Below are 17190 nucleotides of genomic sequence, written 5' to 3'. Positions count from 1 at the left end.
TATCGTAAAGTTCTGTGGAATATGGTCCTATATATAATTATTATTATTTTTTTTTTTTATTCTTCTGTTTGTCACATAGTTACATGAATCTATGGCTGCTTTCACACGAGCGTATTGAAATCCATCAGGATTCTGGCACAGGATCCTGATGATATACCATCAGTATTGTTATCAGGATTTACATAGTATATAAGGCCGAAAAAAGACATTTGTCCATCCAGTTCTGCCTGTTATGCTGCAAGTTGATCCAGAGGAAGGCAAAAAAACTGAGGTAGAAACCAAAATTCCTTTCAGACTCCAATTAGGGTTTCCATGCGTTCTTCTTTCTTCATTATTTATGCACTGCACATACTGTAATTTGTGTATTTGAAAGCAAATTCGCACAAAACTCGGACATGCTGTGTATTTCAAATGCTGACGGAAATTACCGCATTTTGTCGCCCTATAAGACGCACTCCCCCCTCCCCCAAAAGTGAGGGGAAAATAGCAGTGCATCTTATGGGGCGAATGCTGCGAACATCGGGTGTATGGCTAAGAGGGAGGAGGAGCTGGGGGCCGGAATCTGGTTCTGTAATGGCAGTGAGGCCCGTTGCAGTCACTGTATTCTACTACACCGGGCCCCACTCACTGTAGTATAATCATATCTAACTTGGGGGTATTGTTAAAGTTTTCAAATCCTCTTAAATTGGCGGGCGCTCGCAGCGTAGCTCACTACGTCACGCGCCTGCTCCGCCCACTTTATGAATGAAGCAGTCGCAGTGAGCGTCGTAAGCTACGCTGCGAGCGCCCACCTGCCCGGCCTCCTGACTACCAAGAAGTTAGTAGTAAGTAGTACAGCGCTGGATTTAAAAGCATTTTAATACTTTAACAATACCCACAAGTTAGATATGATTATAGTACAGTGAGCGGGGCCCGGTGTAGTAGAATACAGTGACTGCACTGGGTCCCGCTGCCATTACAGAACCAGATGCCAGCCCCCATTCACTACAGAGGGACACTGTTATGGGGGATCTGTGGATGACACATTAGATAAGATGCTATATATGTGTCATCCACAGATGCCCCATAACAGTGCAATCCACAGATGCCCCCACAGTGATCCCCCATAACAGTGCCATCCACAGATGCCCCCATAAGTGCCATCCACAGATGCCCCCATAAGTGCCATCCACAGATGCCCCCATAAGTGCCATCCACAGATGCCCCCATAAGTGCCATCCACAGATGCCCCCATAAGTGCCATCCACAGATGCCCCCATAAGTGCCATCCACAGATGCCCCCATAAGTGCCATCCACAGATGCCCCCATAAGTGCCATCCACAGATGCCCCCATAAGTGCCATCCACAGATGCCCCCATAAGTGCCATCCACAGATGCCCCCATAAGTGCCATCCACAGATGACCCCATAAGTGCCATCCACAGATGACCCCCATAACAGTGCCATCCACAGATGACCCCCATAACAGTGCCATCCACAGATGACCCCCATAACAGTGCCATCCACAGATGACCCCCATAACAGTGCCATCCACAGATGACCCCCATAACAGTGCCATCCACAGATGACCCCCATAACAGTGCCATCCACAGATGACCCCCATAACAGTGCCATCCACAGATGACCCCCATAACAGTGCCATCCACAGATGACCCCCATAACAGTGCCATCCACAGATGACCCCCATAACAGTGCCATCCACAGATGACCCCCATAACAGTGCCATCCACAGATGACCCCCATAACAGTGCCATCCACAGATCACTATTAGTTCAAAACCTACCAAAAGCACACCTTTTGGTTAAAAATATTTTTTTCTTATTTTCCTCCTCAAAAACCTAGGTGCGTCTTATGGGCCGGTGCGTCTTATGGGGCGAAAAAATGCTCATGTGAATAGCTGTATTAATTAACATTAGCAGCCGACACAAAATCCGGACTATATACGCATTGCAAATACGCTTGTCTGAAAGCGGCCTATACATGGTTGTCAACAGTCTGTCAAGGCAACTGCAATTATTAGGTTGTCTGCTTTCAGATCAGTAACCATCTTGAATCTTCCAGAATTTTTGTTTTGCTGATTTTATGAAGGTATGTGTGTGTAACTTTAGGCCTAAGTGGTATGTATGAACTCTGCACACATTGAACTTTTATTTGTAGGTGGTGTGGTGGATATACCTTTCTGCTTGGATCACAGTTTTACCACTGATATCAATGTTATTGCAATTTTTCTGAAAAATTACACTTTGCCTTTAAAATTACATGATGATTTGTATGTGTAACATCCTGGGTGTCTGCTTTCAGAAAATATGTGGTTATAGGGCCCATATTTATTTGTACATGTCAAAACTGATAGTTTTCCTGGCTACCGAAAGTGCAAAATGTCCAGACACGCCTTTCCTGTATGACAAAAGACTAATTGTAATAAGGATGAATAGTTTAAAAAGTTTCTTAACATCTGCTTGAGGCTCTCTAAAAAGTAAATTTTAATCATTTGTATTTTACTACTTCTAGAATATGTTACGACGTCAGGATGATTTGGAAAATGGAGCTGCCTGGTCAATTTCTTCAGAATCTTCTGATGATTCCTCTAGCCCACAGTTACCTAGCAGTACTTGGCATACTCCCAAGAACATTGTTCAACCTGAACTTCAGGCATCTGCTCCAGATATAGAAATATCCTTTACACAAACAGACGAAAGTGTGGTCACAGGAGCAGATATTTCAACCCAGGAAGTGGAAAACGATGTAAAAATAGGTCATGAAATCGTGGCATCAACAAAAGGCTCTGTAGCTAATGGCCATGTAGTATACTCAAGGACATTAAGCCATATAAGTGAAGTAAGCTTTGATGCTGCAGGTTCAGATTTCCATGTCTTGGATGAACCTCAGATAACCCTACCATTTGATAAGGATGTTTTGGAAAGTGTTGCTGTTCAAGACAACTGTGAAAAAGTTGACAGTTTGCAAATCACTGCACAATTAACCTGTGCTAAGGAAGAGGAAAATGAAATACTTCACATAAAACCTGAAGCAGATGTGGAGCAAGTGATCATTGATTCAATTCAGTCATTGAATTCAGAGACTCAAGTACAGGAGATTGTACCTTGTGCTGAAGAGTTTGAACTTGTGTTAAATAACCTTGTTGAGACTCAGCAGCCTGTAGTTCATGGTTCTCCCACTAATCCTCCATGTTTGGACACTGTTCCAGAAGAGAGGGAGAGTCCCATCTTTGCAGTAGTATACTCTGACTCCACAAAAAGGAGGAATGTTGATGGTGTGGATGAGGCAATTAATTCCTTGAGTTCATCACTGGATGACTACCGGGGCCAATTCCCTGAATTACAGGCACTTGAAATTAAACTCCGACATCTGGAAGAGATTCTCATGGTAAGTTATTTAATGTTTGCATTAAGTTAGGAATAATCTTTTTCTGTTGTGATGGCAGTTAACTCCAAGACCATTTGTCGTACTGAAAAAGTCTAGTCTCCAATGATTGTGGTTCTGCTGGTTCAATAAAATCCAATTTTGATTGTTTGATTTTGTATGGGGGAAAAACCGGTAGAAACCAGCAACTCTCCAGTGTATAGTCTTTGCCTTTGAATATTTTTTAGTCAGCTGTAGTAACTCTTAGGTTTTGAATGTGCAATTAGGCTTTTTCATTTTTTGTATATGTAAAAAATCCTATCCCCATGCCTGTGGGGTCAAAGTGCTCACTACACTCCTCAATAGGTTCTTTGAAGGGTGTAGTTTCCAAAATGGGGTAACTTTTTGGGGGTTTCCACTGTAGGGGTAGCTCAGGGTTTCTTCAAATGTGACATGGCGCCAGAAAACCATGCCAGCAAAGTCTGCTCTAAAAACCATATGGTGCCTCCTCCCTTTCTGAGCCCTATGATGTGCCCATACAGCAGTATAAGACCACATACGACATGTTTCTGTATTCAGGAGAAAATAGGTGACACACTTTGTCCTTTTTTTTTTTTTTCACGTTACGCCTTGTAAAAATTTAAAATCTTGGGCTAAAGCAACATTTTATTAAAAAAAAGTTAATTTATCATTTTCACAGCTAAGTAGTTCTAAATTCTATGAAATGCCTGTGTGGTGCTCATTACACCCTTGAAAATTTCCTTGAGGGGTGTATTTTCTAAAATGGGGTCACTTCTTGGGGGTTTCCACTGTAGAGGTACCTCAGGGTCTCTTCAAATGCGACATGGCCCCTGAAAATGATTCCAGCAAAATTGCTCCTTTGCTTCTGAGCCCTTCAGTATGCCCTTACAGAAGTTTATGACCACCTATGGGGTGTATCTGTCGAACTACGGTAATAAATATTGTTTTAATTCCTGTGGACCACCTAAAGCAGGGATCAGCAACCTTTGGCACTCCAGCTGTGGTAAAACTACAACTCCCAGCATGCACACTTGCTTAGCTATTTTCAGAACTCCCATAAAAGTGAATGGAGCATGCTGGGAGTCGTAGTTTTTAACACATCTGGAGTGCCGAAGGTTGCTGACTGCTGACCTAAGGGATTAACAAAGTTTGTTAAATCCGTTTTAAATAATTTGGGTAGTGTAGTTTCTAAAAAGGGGTAATTTATGGGTGTTATGTAAGCCCCTCATAGTGACTTAACTGAATTGGTCCTTAAATTGGTTTGGGAAATTTTCTTTAAAAAAAAATTGCTTCTAAAGTTTAAAAAAATAAAATTGCATTTACAAAATGATGCCAACATAAGGCAGACATATGGGGAATGTTAGATAATAAATATTATGGTATTTATAACTAAAGGTTTGAAACTTATCGACTCAAATTTACCATGAATTCCGATGTGTCACGAGAAAACCTTCTCAGAATTAGATAAGAAAAATCATTCCAATCTTCCGCAAATAGCATTTATTATGTAGAGGAAGTCGCTTACTAATGTATTGTTATCTATATTTCTTCCTTTGCTGGCTGGATTCATTTTTCCATCACATTATACACTGCTTGTTTCCATGGTTAGGACCACCCTGCAATCCAGCGGCAGTGGTCGTGCATGCACACTATAGAAAAAAGCAGTACGCCATGTGCGGTCCCGGCCACCAGAGAGGCCGATGCTTTTTCCTATAGTGTGCTAGCTCGACGACCACTGATGGATTGCATAGTGGTCATTAGAGATGATCGAATCAGACGAAGTGGAATTTGATCCGAATTTCAGGAAAAATTCAATTCGCAACGAATGTGAATTTCCTTGCACTTTGTGGTAACGAATTACAATTTTTCCTAAAATGTTGGCTGTGAGGACATGGGGCAATGAACTCTGGGAAGGCGGGCTGACCCGTAATGCCATGCATGCAGCCAATCAGCAGCCAGCCAGCCCTGTGATGTCACAACCCTATAAATACGGCGGCCATCTTAGAGTCAGACATTTTACAGTGTTCTGATTGCAGGGACAGACGTGAGAAGGCGCTAGGGACTGCAATAGGAAAAACCACATTGTGAGAAAAAAATAATGAAAAAACTATTTATAAGTGCAAGGAAAGGACAGGGAGGAATTATTTAACAGCATCTTAGTGCAGGGAGAGACATCTGAAGTCGGTAGGGACAGTGCTAGGAAAACCTCATTGTGAAAAAAAAGCGATTTACAAGTGCAGGGAAACAACATTTGGGGATCCAAATAGCCATTATACAGCTCTGGCATTCCAACAATTTGTTCTTGTTGTGCAAGTGCGATAATGAAAAGCCTTTAGTAGCTTATATCTGTGGAAAAAGAAACATATATACGCATTTTACTTCTGCAGTTATATGTGGTGAAAGCGTTCAGTGTCCTATTTCATTACCAAAAGGAAAAAAATATACGCACGTCACTGTTGCAGTTATTTGTGGCGAAAGCGTTTAGTTGCCCATTTCAGTACAAAAAGAAAAATAAATTCTCAGTTCATGTCGGCGGTTATGTGTTGAAAGCATTTAGTGTCCTATTTCATTACAAAAAGAAAAATATATTCTCAGTCAACGTGTCACGGTTGGATACACTTGCTGCACGTGAGGCTGACGGGTCTCTCAGTTTTCCTCTATGTATGTTGTTGTTTGGCAGGATCTCTCCTCTCCTCAGGTGCCACTCGTTATCAGTGATGAGACTCTATTTAGATCCACCTCACACTGCTGACCATGCAGTTGATAGTTTCTGCTTGAAGTAGCGAGTGCTGGTTTGTCTTGGATCTCCTGCTTCTCCATACATCTCTAAGCTAAGTACTTGTTGCCTTCGCTGTTTATTATCTGGTGTGTGTTTCTAGGCATCAGGGAGACGCAGGTTCCTTCATTCTGGAAGGGACCAGCTGTCTCATCCCCTACCACCTATCCTAAGGCTCGTCAGTTTTAGTAGGCCTTTAGGTATCCGGTGTATGACTATTTCCACCATCAGGATCTGCTCATACTGGCAGGAGTTAGGGAAAGGCCTAGGGATTACTAGGAGGTCACCATCCCTCTTCCTTAGCTTTTGAAGCCAAGATTGTTGTCTATTCATTGTGGTGTGTATTTGGTGTTTTCCCTTCCCCTAAACCGTTATCCTTTGTTTTATCAGTGCAGCTATGGATACTGTTTCTGTCTTTAGAGGTGGCTGACCGCCGCACGGCCGTTGCACAGTTTGAGACCACAGGCGGTAGGTTCCAGCAGCGGGAACCAGGCCTGCCCTAAACTGAAGGTTGCTCTGCTGGATCGATTTTCCGGGGAAAGTGAACTTTCTTCGGTTCAGGGAATCGTGAAAATTATATTTCAGACTGCGTCCTAGCTCTTCTGGGGACGAGAGTCAGAGAGTGGGGATTATTATTTTGTTGCTGAAAGGCGACGCTCAGTCTTTGGCTTTCTCTTTGCCGACTGGTTCACAATCCCTCCGGTTGGTAGATGAATTTTTCAGAGCTTATCTACGATGACCCAGATCGGGTTTTCCTGGCCATATGCGGCAGGGAGAGCGTTCAGCCGAGTCCTATTGTTCTGAATTTAGGATGTGGGCAACTGATACGGAGTGAAATGACCCAGCTCTCCCTAGTCAATTTTGTCAAGGACTGTCTGAGAACCTGAAGGACGACTTGGTATTTCACACAAATCCAGAGTCTCTGGCGGTGCGTATTGATGGACTCCTTTGGGAGAGATCTAAAGTTCCTCTCACTCAGGACGTATTCTCATACAGGGAAGTGGGCTCTTCTGACACTCTGGGTAAAGAGACACTCGAGCTAGTCTCTGGTGAGGAGCCAATGCAATTGGGTCAGGTCACACTTGGACCAGGTTATAAAAACTTTGGGGTTAAGAAAAGACTTTGCTTTTTCTGTGGTCAAGGAGGACATTTTGTTGACGAATGTCGCAGGTTAAGGGGAAGGGAAAACGCCAAATACACACCACAACGAATAGACAGCAATCTATACTTCAAATGCTAAGGAAGAGGGATGGTGACATCCTAGTAATCCCTAGGCCTTTCCTAACTCCTGCCAGTCAGGGCCGTCTTTAACAAGGGCAAAAGGGGCAGTTACACGGGGGGGGGGGGGGGACCTGCCATAACTGTGAGAGCTGTGATTCTCTTAGGAGAAAGGACCCTAGATGACATCATCACCATGTGACCAGTAACCTAGCAATATTACTGGTCACATGGCTATGAGGTAATCAAAGGTCCTTTCTACCAGGAGTGTTGCTGCAGGAGAAGTTTGCCTTAACTGCAGAGCTTTTTTGTTAAGATTATATCAGGAAAAGGTGACAGGGGCTGTTATACTAATATACTGTAAGCTACTGTATACTGTGGGGTGCTATACTGCTCTACTGTATACTGTGGGGTGCTGTATATTGTGGAGGGCTGTATACTGTGGGGTGCTATACTGCTCTACTGTATACTGAGGGGTGCTATACTGCTTTACTGTATACCTGGGATGCTGTATACTGTGGGGTGCTATACTGCTTTAATGTATACCTGGGGTGCTGTATACTGTGGGGTGCTGAATTCTGTATAGTGTGGGGTGCTGTATACTGTGATGTGCTGTATATTGTGGGGTGCTATACTGCTCTACTGTATAGTATGGGGTGCTGTATACTGTGGGGTGCTATACTGCTCTACTGTATACTGTGGGGTGCTATACTGTATTCTATAGGGTGCTATACTGCATACTGTGGGGTGCTATACTGTATTCTATAGGGTGCTATACTGCATACTGTGGGGTGCTATACTGTATTCTATAGGGTGCTATACTGCATACTGTGGGGTGCTGTATACTATAGGGTGCTGTATACTATAGGGTGCTATACTGCATACTGTGGGGTTCTGTATACTATAGAATGCTATACTGCAGGGTGCTGTATACTATAGGGTGCTATACTGCATACTGTGGGGTGCTGGGGTGCACTGTAACGCTAGGGTAAGCCCCGGTCACCTTCCTGATCCTGCTGGAGTCTTCAGAACTATAAGTATTTACAGTCATTCACTGTAAGCTATATTATATATAGTGGTGGAGGGCGTGATTGCATGCTAGGGTGTGGGAAGGCGGGATCCAGGGGGCCCAAGTAAATTCTTACCCAGGGTCCAATAAATATTAAAGACAGCCCTTCTGCCAGTATGAGCAGATCCTGATGGTGGAATTACTTATAAAAATATTCTCAGTTCACGTCGACTGTTGTGTGTTGAAAGCATGGCTGGGAGTCAGCAGGGTGGCAGCAGTGGAAGGTCGGGAGCCAAACGTGCCCGGGGTAGACCACCTGCTTCGCAGCAGCCTACCTGCCTGGGAAGTAGTGGTGCAGGGGTTCACGGAAGCAGTGACGGTAGCAGTCAGTCAGTGCGGACTATTTGGGGGGGGGGGGGGGGGGAAATCACCTACTTGGCAGTGTGGCAGTTTTTTGTAAGCTGCCGGAGGAGGTTAACATGGCCATATGTAGAATGTTGGCACCACAGCCCTGCGTCAACATATGCAGCGTCACCATATGTGGTATCCTGCTGCTGCTGCTACTGCCATCTCCACACTGTCACCTTGCAGCTCTGTGGCCTCCTGATGCTGCTGCTGCCGCCACCTTTAGACTCTGTCTTTGTACCACTCAGTGGCCTCCTGATACTGCTGCCAACTCCAGACTCTGTCAGTGTGCCACTCTGTGGCCTCCTCATGCTGCTACTACCTCCACAATCTCTCGTCGTCTTGCTACTTTGGCCTCCTGATGCTACCACCACCTCCAGACTCTGTCATTGGGCCACTCTATGGTGCTGGGCCTCATGCTGCTTCCACCTCACCACTATGTCATAGGTCCACTCTGTGGACTTCTCATGCTGTTCCCATCCTCCCCACTTCATGACTGGACCACTATTTTGCCTTTTGGCCTGGCTGACATCATGATTTATTAGACCTTTTTTCCTATCTGTCAGAAGGAAGGAAAAATGAGACTTGCAACAGATCCTGTCTGTGTAGCAGCTGTAAGGCCTGTATGGTCCCCTCAGAATTGGCTTATGATTTGATAGCCAACAGCAGGAGTGGGTACAAAACTTAGAAGACATGCAAATATTTCATTCACATGTCATCTCTGTTTTGGATCCACTCCTTTTTATTTTTTTGGCATTAGAAATACTGATTGATTATTGAGCAAATGCTGACAGAGTGAAGGCTCTACTTGTATACACGTTTAATAGAGCAAGTTCTGTAGACATCTATGTGGAATCAGCTGGCGACCGTGTAAAAGGAGTGCGCTTCTTCTTGGCGCCAGCATCGACCTGTAAGGCTGAGTTCATACTTAGTTCAGAGTTATTTGGTCAGTTTTGGCCCCGTGACTGCCCAAATAAGTGAAGTGTGCAGGGATTCTAAGAGCGACGCCTGTCATCTGCATGTCATACAGACTCGCAGTATTTCACCACCAAAGCAGACTCCCTATGTATGTTACTACAAGGCACAGTGTTCTACACCACTATAAAGGCTCTTGGCAGGCAGGAAATAGCAGTTTTTAACGTAATTCGCTGCAACTAAATTGGGATCGATCCAAAATTTTCCTGAAAAATTCGGCGAACCAGCAAATCATTATTATTTTTTTTTTAATATATTCACTCATCATACAACCATGAAAATGAGCAGTGCATAACTTGGAAAAATGAATTCAGCCAATGAAGGAAGTAATATGTTTTTTTTTGTTTTTTTTTATATATTTCCGTTCACATAGCTGTATGAGGGCAAGTTGTACTTTCTAATGCCACCATTAATTATAATATACGGTACAATGTAGCGGGAAACGGTAAATAAAATTACAAATGGGGTGGAATTAGAAAAAAGAAACGCAATTACTCCACTGTTTTTAAGTATTTTTTTATTTATTTTTTCTCAGTGTTTTGTTTGCAGTGAAACTGACCCATGCGCTCCATTCTCTGGGTCAGTACGATTACAATGCCCCATATATATACGGTAGTTATTTTTATGTCTAAATAGCATAAAAATGAATTTAAACTTTGAAATGTATTTTTTATTTTTTACATCACCATATTCTGACCCCCATAACTTTTTTCGTAGTTATATCTACTGAGCTGCGTGGGTGAACTTTTTGTCCACATTTTATTACTGGCAAGCTGGCCATTTTTACCCTTTTTTCCCTGTATTGGAAAAATATTTTTACAGTCATGGCCGTAAATGTTGGCTCCCCTGAAATTTCTCAAGTAAATGAAGTATTTCTCACAGAAAAGTATTACAGTAACACATGTTTTGCTATACACATGTTTATTCCCTTTGTGTGTATTGTAACAAAACCAAAAAAAGGGAGGGAAAAAAGCTAATTGGACATAATGTCACACCAAACTCCAAAAATGGGCTGGACAAAATTATTGGCACCCTTAACTTAATATTTGGTTGCACACCCTTTAAAAAAAAAATAACTTAAATCAGTCGCTTTCTATAACCTTCAATAAGCTTCTGACACCTCTCAACCGGAATTTTGGACCACTCTTCCTTAGCATTCTGCTCCAGGTCTCTCTTATTAGAAGGGTGCCTTTTCCCAACAGCAATTTTAAGATCTCTCCACAGGTGTTCAATGGGATTTAGACCTGGACTCATTTCTGGCCACTTCAGAACTCTCCAGTGCTTTGTTGCCATCCATTTCTGGGTGCTTTTTGATGTATGTTTGGGGTCATTGTCCTGCTGGAAGACCCAAGATCTCAGATGCAATCCCAGCTTTCTGACACTGGGCTCTAAAGTGCGACCCAAAGTCAGTTTGTAATCCTCAGATTTCATGATGCCTTGCACACATCAAGGCACCCAGTGCCAGAGGCAGCAAAACAGCCCCATAACATCAAAGAACCTCCACCATATCTTACTGTAGGTACTGTTCTTTTCTTTGTAGGCCTCATTCCGTTTTCGGTAAACAGTAGAATTTACCAAAAAGCTCCATCTTGGTCTCCTCTGTCTACAAGACATTTTCTCAGAAGGATTTTGGCTTACTCAAGTTCATTTTTGCAAAATGTAGTCTTGCTTTTTTATGTCTGTCAGAAGTGGGGTCCTCCTGGGTCTCCTGCCATAGTGTTTCATTTCATTTAAATGTTGACTGATAGTTCGCGCGGACACTGATGCTCCCTGAGCCTGCAGGACAGCTTGAACATCTTTGGAACTATGCACAATGCAAAGACTAAGTGAACTACTCTACTTTTTATCTGCTTTCATGTGTGATTTTTATATTGCCCACACCTGTTACTTGCCCCAGGTGAGTTTAAAGGAGCATCACATGCTTGAAACAATCTTATTTATCCACAATTTTCAAAGGGTGGCAATAATTTTGTCCAGCCCATTTTTGGACTTTGGTGTGACATTATGTCCAATTTGCTTTTTTTCCTCCCTTTTTTTGGATTTGTTCCATTGGCCGCAGGGGATGTCTGTAACACTCCTGGAAGCGCGAGCTTCCGGGTTTTTGACACTTTAGATGCCCTGATCTCACTTGAACACAGCATTTAAAGCCTTTAACTGCCACTTTTAGTATTATTGAAACAGAGACCTGCCGGCCATGATGCCCGCTTCACTTGTGAGCGGGCACCATGTACGGCGCTAGAGCATAGACGAACATGTACAGCGCTGGCAGTGAAAGGGTTAAAGGGGTTTTCTGGGATTACTAGGGTTCCTAAACAGATGTGCTCATGTAGTTGCTTACCACATGTACATCTTCCCTATGCTCTGTCTTTCACCGTGTAAACAAATCGCTGGCTTGTGTATATCCTGTATGTAGCACTTCCTGTTGCTGTATCTAACCAAACCCATAATGCACTTTCCCTTTCTCTGCTACACCTCCTAACAATGCCTGGTTAGTTTATAGCTCCTCCTACCCAGTTAGGTACATACACTATCACTGCCCCTGTTGCTGCTCTTGATACGTCCATGGACATAACATCACAGGAAATAAGAAAGAGCTGCCTAGACATGGTCATGTGACTAAGGGCCGTAGTGCTTTGCGGATCCGCAAAACGCGGATACCGGACGGCTGTTCCGCAATTTGCAGACCGCACATGGCAGCAACCATAATAGAAAATGCCTATTCTTGTCCGCAATTGTGGATAAGAATACGACAAGCTCTATCTTTTCCGTGGAGTCGCGGAACCGCGTGCTGTCCGGATCTTTTGTGTCCCTGTTGAAATGAATGGGTCCACAATTTTGGCCATCTGAATAAGCCCTAAGGCCCAGAATTGAACATAGGAGCAATAAAGGTGAAAGAAAAACATATAAAATTACAGCTATCTTCATAAATGGTTATTTTAAAGGATATTGATATGAATCGGAAAAGCCTTTTAAGTATTGATGACCTATACATAGAATAAGTCATCACTATCAGATCGTTAGGAATCTGACTCGCAGCACCATAGCTGTTCAACTGTTCATGGGAGCTCTGCCATCGGAACTATCCAGCTTCGTCCATTGTGTAGCGGCTGGGACTAGATGATGTAGCTTTAAAGTGAATTGGAGCAGAGCTATAGTGGACGAAGGTGAACATTTCCGGTGGCTGTTTCCGACTAAGGCTACTGCAAATGGCTGAATGGCAGGGGTGCTGGAAATCGGACCTCGGCTGATCTGATATTTCTTCTAAGGATAGGTCATCAATACATCAGGCCTGGAGAACACCTTTAATGGTGGAGAGGTCTTCGATCTAATAAGTCACAGACCTGTCTTTTTTTTTATTAATTAATTTATTTATTTTTAAATCGTGACAGCAGAAGCAAGGAGTATTCAGAAGCAGAGCATCCAGCATAAGCCTCACAGTGGAAAATGCCCTTGAGAGTTTTGACTTCTTAAATACCACTTCTGATATGGAGGATTCAGAATGCTCGGAGGGAGAAGGTGTTCCAAATGAAAGGTAAGACTATAGTATTTATTTTATTGAGAAACGCACATTTTACATGTATATGTAATTATCATGCTACTGTGACGTTACATCTTCAGTGGGCTAGGAATTGGGGTCCCATGTTTAAAGACATTTGACTGGTTTTAAAGATAAGGCTACTTTCACATCTGCGCTTTCCCTTTCTGCTATTGAGATCGGTCATAGGATCTCAATAGCAGGGGAAAACGCTTACGTTTTGTCCCCATTCATTGTCGATGGGACAAAAGTGAACTGAACGAAACTGAGTGCACCAGAATGCGTTCCATTCTGTTTGGTTGCGTCCCCATCGTGGACAAAATAATGCTGCAAGCAGGGTTTTACTGTCCGCAATGTGGTGCAGATCAAGATGGATCCGTCATGACTCGCCATGATCCGTTTTCTCGGACACAATAAAAACTGATCTGTCCCCCCATTGACTTTCAAGGTGATCATGACTGACCCGTCAGGGCTATTTTAAAGATAATACAACCGGATCCGTTCATAATTAGACGGTGCTGATACTATAATATACTTTGGATACAGGGCTTTGGATCACTACTCTGGTATTTATGTGACTACTTATTTATTATACCGTTCATTATTTTGTCCATGTACATTGTATCTTGCACTTTATACATATGTATTGTATCTGGCTCCAGTATCTTGTTTGCAGTTTTTGATTAGGTCGTTGTATTATATTCCCAGCGTGGGTATTGATCAACTATTTAGTACTTTTCCGACCTATTCATCAATTGTTTTAGTATGTTGTCCAGATCGTGATCCCCTTATCCATCCTGTGTGTCTTTCATCCACCATTGTATTGTTCGTCATTGTACTTTATCCGATTTTCTTTTTGGTACATTAATAAAGTTTATATTGCTAGCTGTGCTATGCCTTTTTCTCTTTTTGGTGCTGATACTATAATATACTCCAAGGAGCACTCCAATCGGGCATCATAGCGCAAGCAAAAATGCAGAAGTCTAGCATGGAATTCATGCCGCTGTATAGGGAGAAAGAAAGAAGTGAACACGACTCAAGATATAAGTGTGTGCGATAGTGAAAGTAACATCATAAAAATTACCGTAAAAGTAGATTTATAATAGGGCCAGGCATTCCAAAGTAGGCCTTAACCTCTTCCAGACACATTATCCCGGTACTTAAGGACACAGGGCGCACCTATCCTATCACCGGCGGGAGCGGTGATCGGAACCCTGTGCCTGCTCAAATCATTGAGCAGGCACCCGGTCACAATGCACCACCGGTCACAATACCACCAAGCTGTAGGAGATCGCAGCGATATAAAGAGAAAGTTAGTGGAAGAAAAAAAAAGAAAACTGTTTCTGAATGCATCACCCTAAATCGGGTCTCTGGGGTCCACAGTACAGCTGTGTGACCCTAGACCCTCCAGGGGTGCTTCAGTTTGCCCCCACCCCCACAATTTTTATTTTATTTTTTTGTGTGTGCGTATGCTGATGGTGGCCGGCACTCTTAGCATCCGGCCACTGTTAGCACATCGCACACCCCACGCACACACTCCCCTATGGCCCGCCGGCCGAGGAGGCATACGCCCAGCTTGCCTCTGACTCCAAGAGTCCTAGTGAGGACGAGGATGACCCCACTTTCCTTTTGTCATCCTCGTCCGCATCATCTAGCGATGTTGATGAGCCCCCAAGGCGACGGAGGCGGAGCAAGGGGACCTCCATGCCAGGGACCCTTTCCGGCCCACCAGATAAGTCCACTGGAGCCCCCTGCCAGTGAACTTGTCTGGTGTACCCCAGAGCGTTTTGAGCCTGTGATTCCTGATTTTGTAGGCCAACCAGGAAACCAGATTTTCACAGTGGGCTTCACTGAATACGACTACTTTAGTTTCAGTGACCACTTTGTAAATCTAATGGTGGAGCAAACAAACCTGTATGCCCAACAGTTTGTTGCTCAACACCTGGGCTTCTTTTTGGCTATGCCCGGTGGTTGGACTCCGGTCAGTGCAGCCGAGATGAGACATTTTGGGGCCTCGTGCTGCACATGGGCCAAGTCAAGAAACCTAGTATCGAGCATTACTGGAGTGGGGAACGTCCTCTACTAGACCCCACTTTACAGTACGGCCATGACACCTACCCGGTTTGAGGCCATCCAGAAATGCCTGCATTATTCAGATAATGCAACATGTCCCCTATGTACAGGCCTATGTACCTGGAAGGGAGATCGTGGTTGATGAGTCTCTCATTGCTTTCAAGGGGAGACTCATTTTCCCCCAGTATGTGTTCCCTCTAAGCGAGCGAGGTATGGCGTGAAGCTGTACTAACTTTGTAAGAGTACCTCGGGATACACTTACAAGTTTTGTGTGTACGAGGGGCGAGATTCCCGTATTCCACCCCCAGAATGTCCCCCCACTTTTGGTGTTAGCGGGAAACTTGTGTGGTGACCTTATGCACCCACTGCTAGATAAAGGTTACCACCTGTACGTGGATAACTTTTATACTAGTATCCCCTTGTTCCAGTCCCTCGCCGCCAGATCCGCTTGTGGGACCATGCAGAAAAAAATCAACGCGGCCTCCCTACCCACCCCCTCCAGGTACCTATCCCCAAGGGTGTGACCCGTGCCCTTACCAGTGAAAAACTGTTGCTGGTCAGATATAAGGAAAAGAGGGATGTCATTGTACTGTCCACAATTCACGGTAACGGCATCACCCCTGTCCCTGTGCAAGGTACCGCGGCATCAGTCCTCAAGCCCGATTGTATCGTCGACTACAATCGGTATATGGGAGGAGTTGATCTCTCTGATCAAGTCCTCAAGCCATATAATGCCATGCGCAAAACCCGGGCATGGTACAAAAAGTTGCGGTCTACTTTGTACAGGTTGCCTTGTACAACTCTTTTTTTTTTTTTGTGCTGTCCCGGAGCACTGGCAGCACAGGGACATTCCTTCAATTCTATGAGGCAGTCCTCAAGGCCCTGATCTTTTCTGACCGGGAAAGAGCAGGCCGCAGTACCTCGGGAACTGGAGGCGCCCAGATCGTCCCTGGCAAACACTTTCCAGGTGTGGTCCCCCATACTGGAAAGATGGGATGGTCCCCAAAAAAGTGCAGTGTGTGTAACAGGAGGGGGATACGGAAGGACATGAGCACTCAGTGTGACACGTGCCACGATCATCTGGGCCTCTGCATTGACGGTTGCTTTAGGGAGTACTACACTTCCATGGAGTACTAAATTTATATCCTAATTTAGCCATTGACAATCGGATAAAAAATATATATATATATGGTTCTCCGACTAAAACAAAAAAAAAATTAAGACCTATTTAGGTATCGCCACGTCCGTAAGAATCTGCTCTATAACAATACCCCATGACCTAACCCCTCAGATGAACACTGTCAAAAAATAAAATAAAAACCGTGCAAAAAAATGTATTGTTTTGTCACCTTACATCACAAAAATTGTAATAGCAAGCAATCAAAAAGTCATATGCCCCCCAAAATAGTGCCAATTAAAGTCTTTTCATCCCAAAAAATATGAGCCCCTACCGAAGATAATCGGCTAAAAACTTGACTCTTAGACTATGGAGATACTAAAATGTTTTTTGTTTTTTTTTGTTTATAAAAAGATAATATAGTGTAAAACATAAAAAAATAAAAAAAAAGTAGACATATTAGGTATCGCCGCGTCCGTAAGAATCTGCTCTAAAAAAAATACCCCATGACCTAACCCCTCAGATGAACACTGTCAGAAAAATTTAATAAAAACGGTGCCAAAACAGCATTTTTAGGGCAAATTTTCCATTTTAATCAGTTTTTTTTCCAGTAACAAAGCAAGGGTTAATAGCCAAACAAAACATAATATTTCTTACCCTGATTCTGCAGTTTACAGAAACACCCCATATGTAGTAGT

At 43.6% G+C, this 17190-nt stretch overlaps 1 protein-coding gene across 7 annotated transcripts in view; it reads left to right on the top strand.

Annotated features, from left to right (window-relative positions):
* The window catches only part of RIPOR1 (RHO family interacting cell polarization regulator 1), a 289814-nt gene that overhangs the window by 203470 nt on the left and 69154 nt on the right, over positions 1 to 17190 (top strand). For 6 of the 7 annotated variants that reach the window (XM_044271143.1, XM_044271141.1, XM_044271137.1 and 3 more), the window contains 2 exons: positions 2512 to 3387; positions 13157 to 13299. In XM_044271143.1, coding sequence (XP_044127078.1) covers positions 2512 to 3387; positions 13157 to 13299 — 1019 coding nt within the window. The remainder of the gene's footprint in view (positions 1 to 2511; positions 3388 to 13156; positions 13300 to 17190) is intronic. The other variant, XM_044271138.1, reaches the window with a different exon arrangement.

Source organism: Bufo gargarizans, chromosome 10 (genome assembly GCF_014858855.1).
Source record: "Bufo gargarizans isolate SCDJY-AF-19 chromosome 10, ASM1485885v1, whole genome shotgun sequence".
In the NCBI taxonomy this organism is placed as follows: domain Eukaryota; kingdom Metazoa; phylum Chordata; class Amphibia; order Anura; family Bufonidae; genus Bufo; species Bufo gargarizans.
Note: the sequence above shows the minus strand (reverse complement) of the source record. Positions and strands in the feature narration are given on the sequence as shown.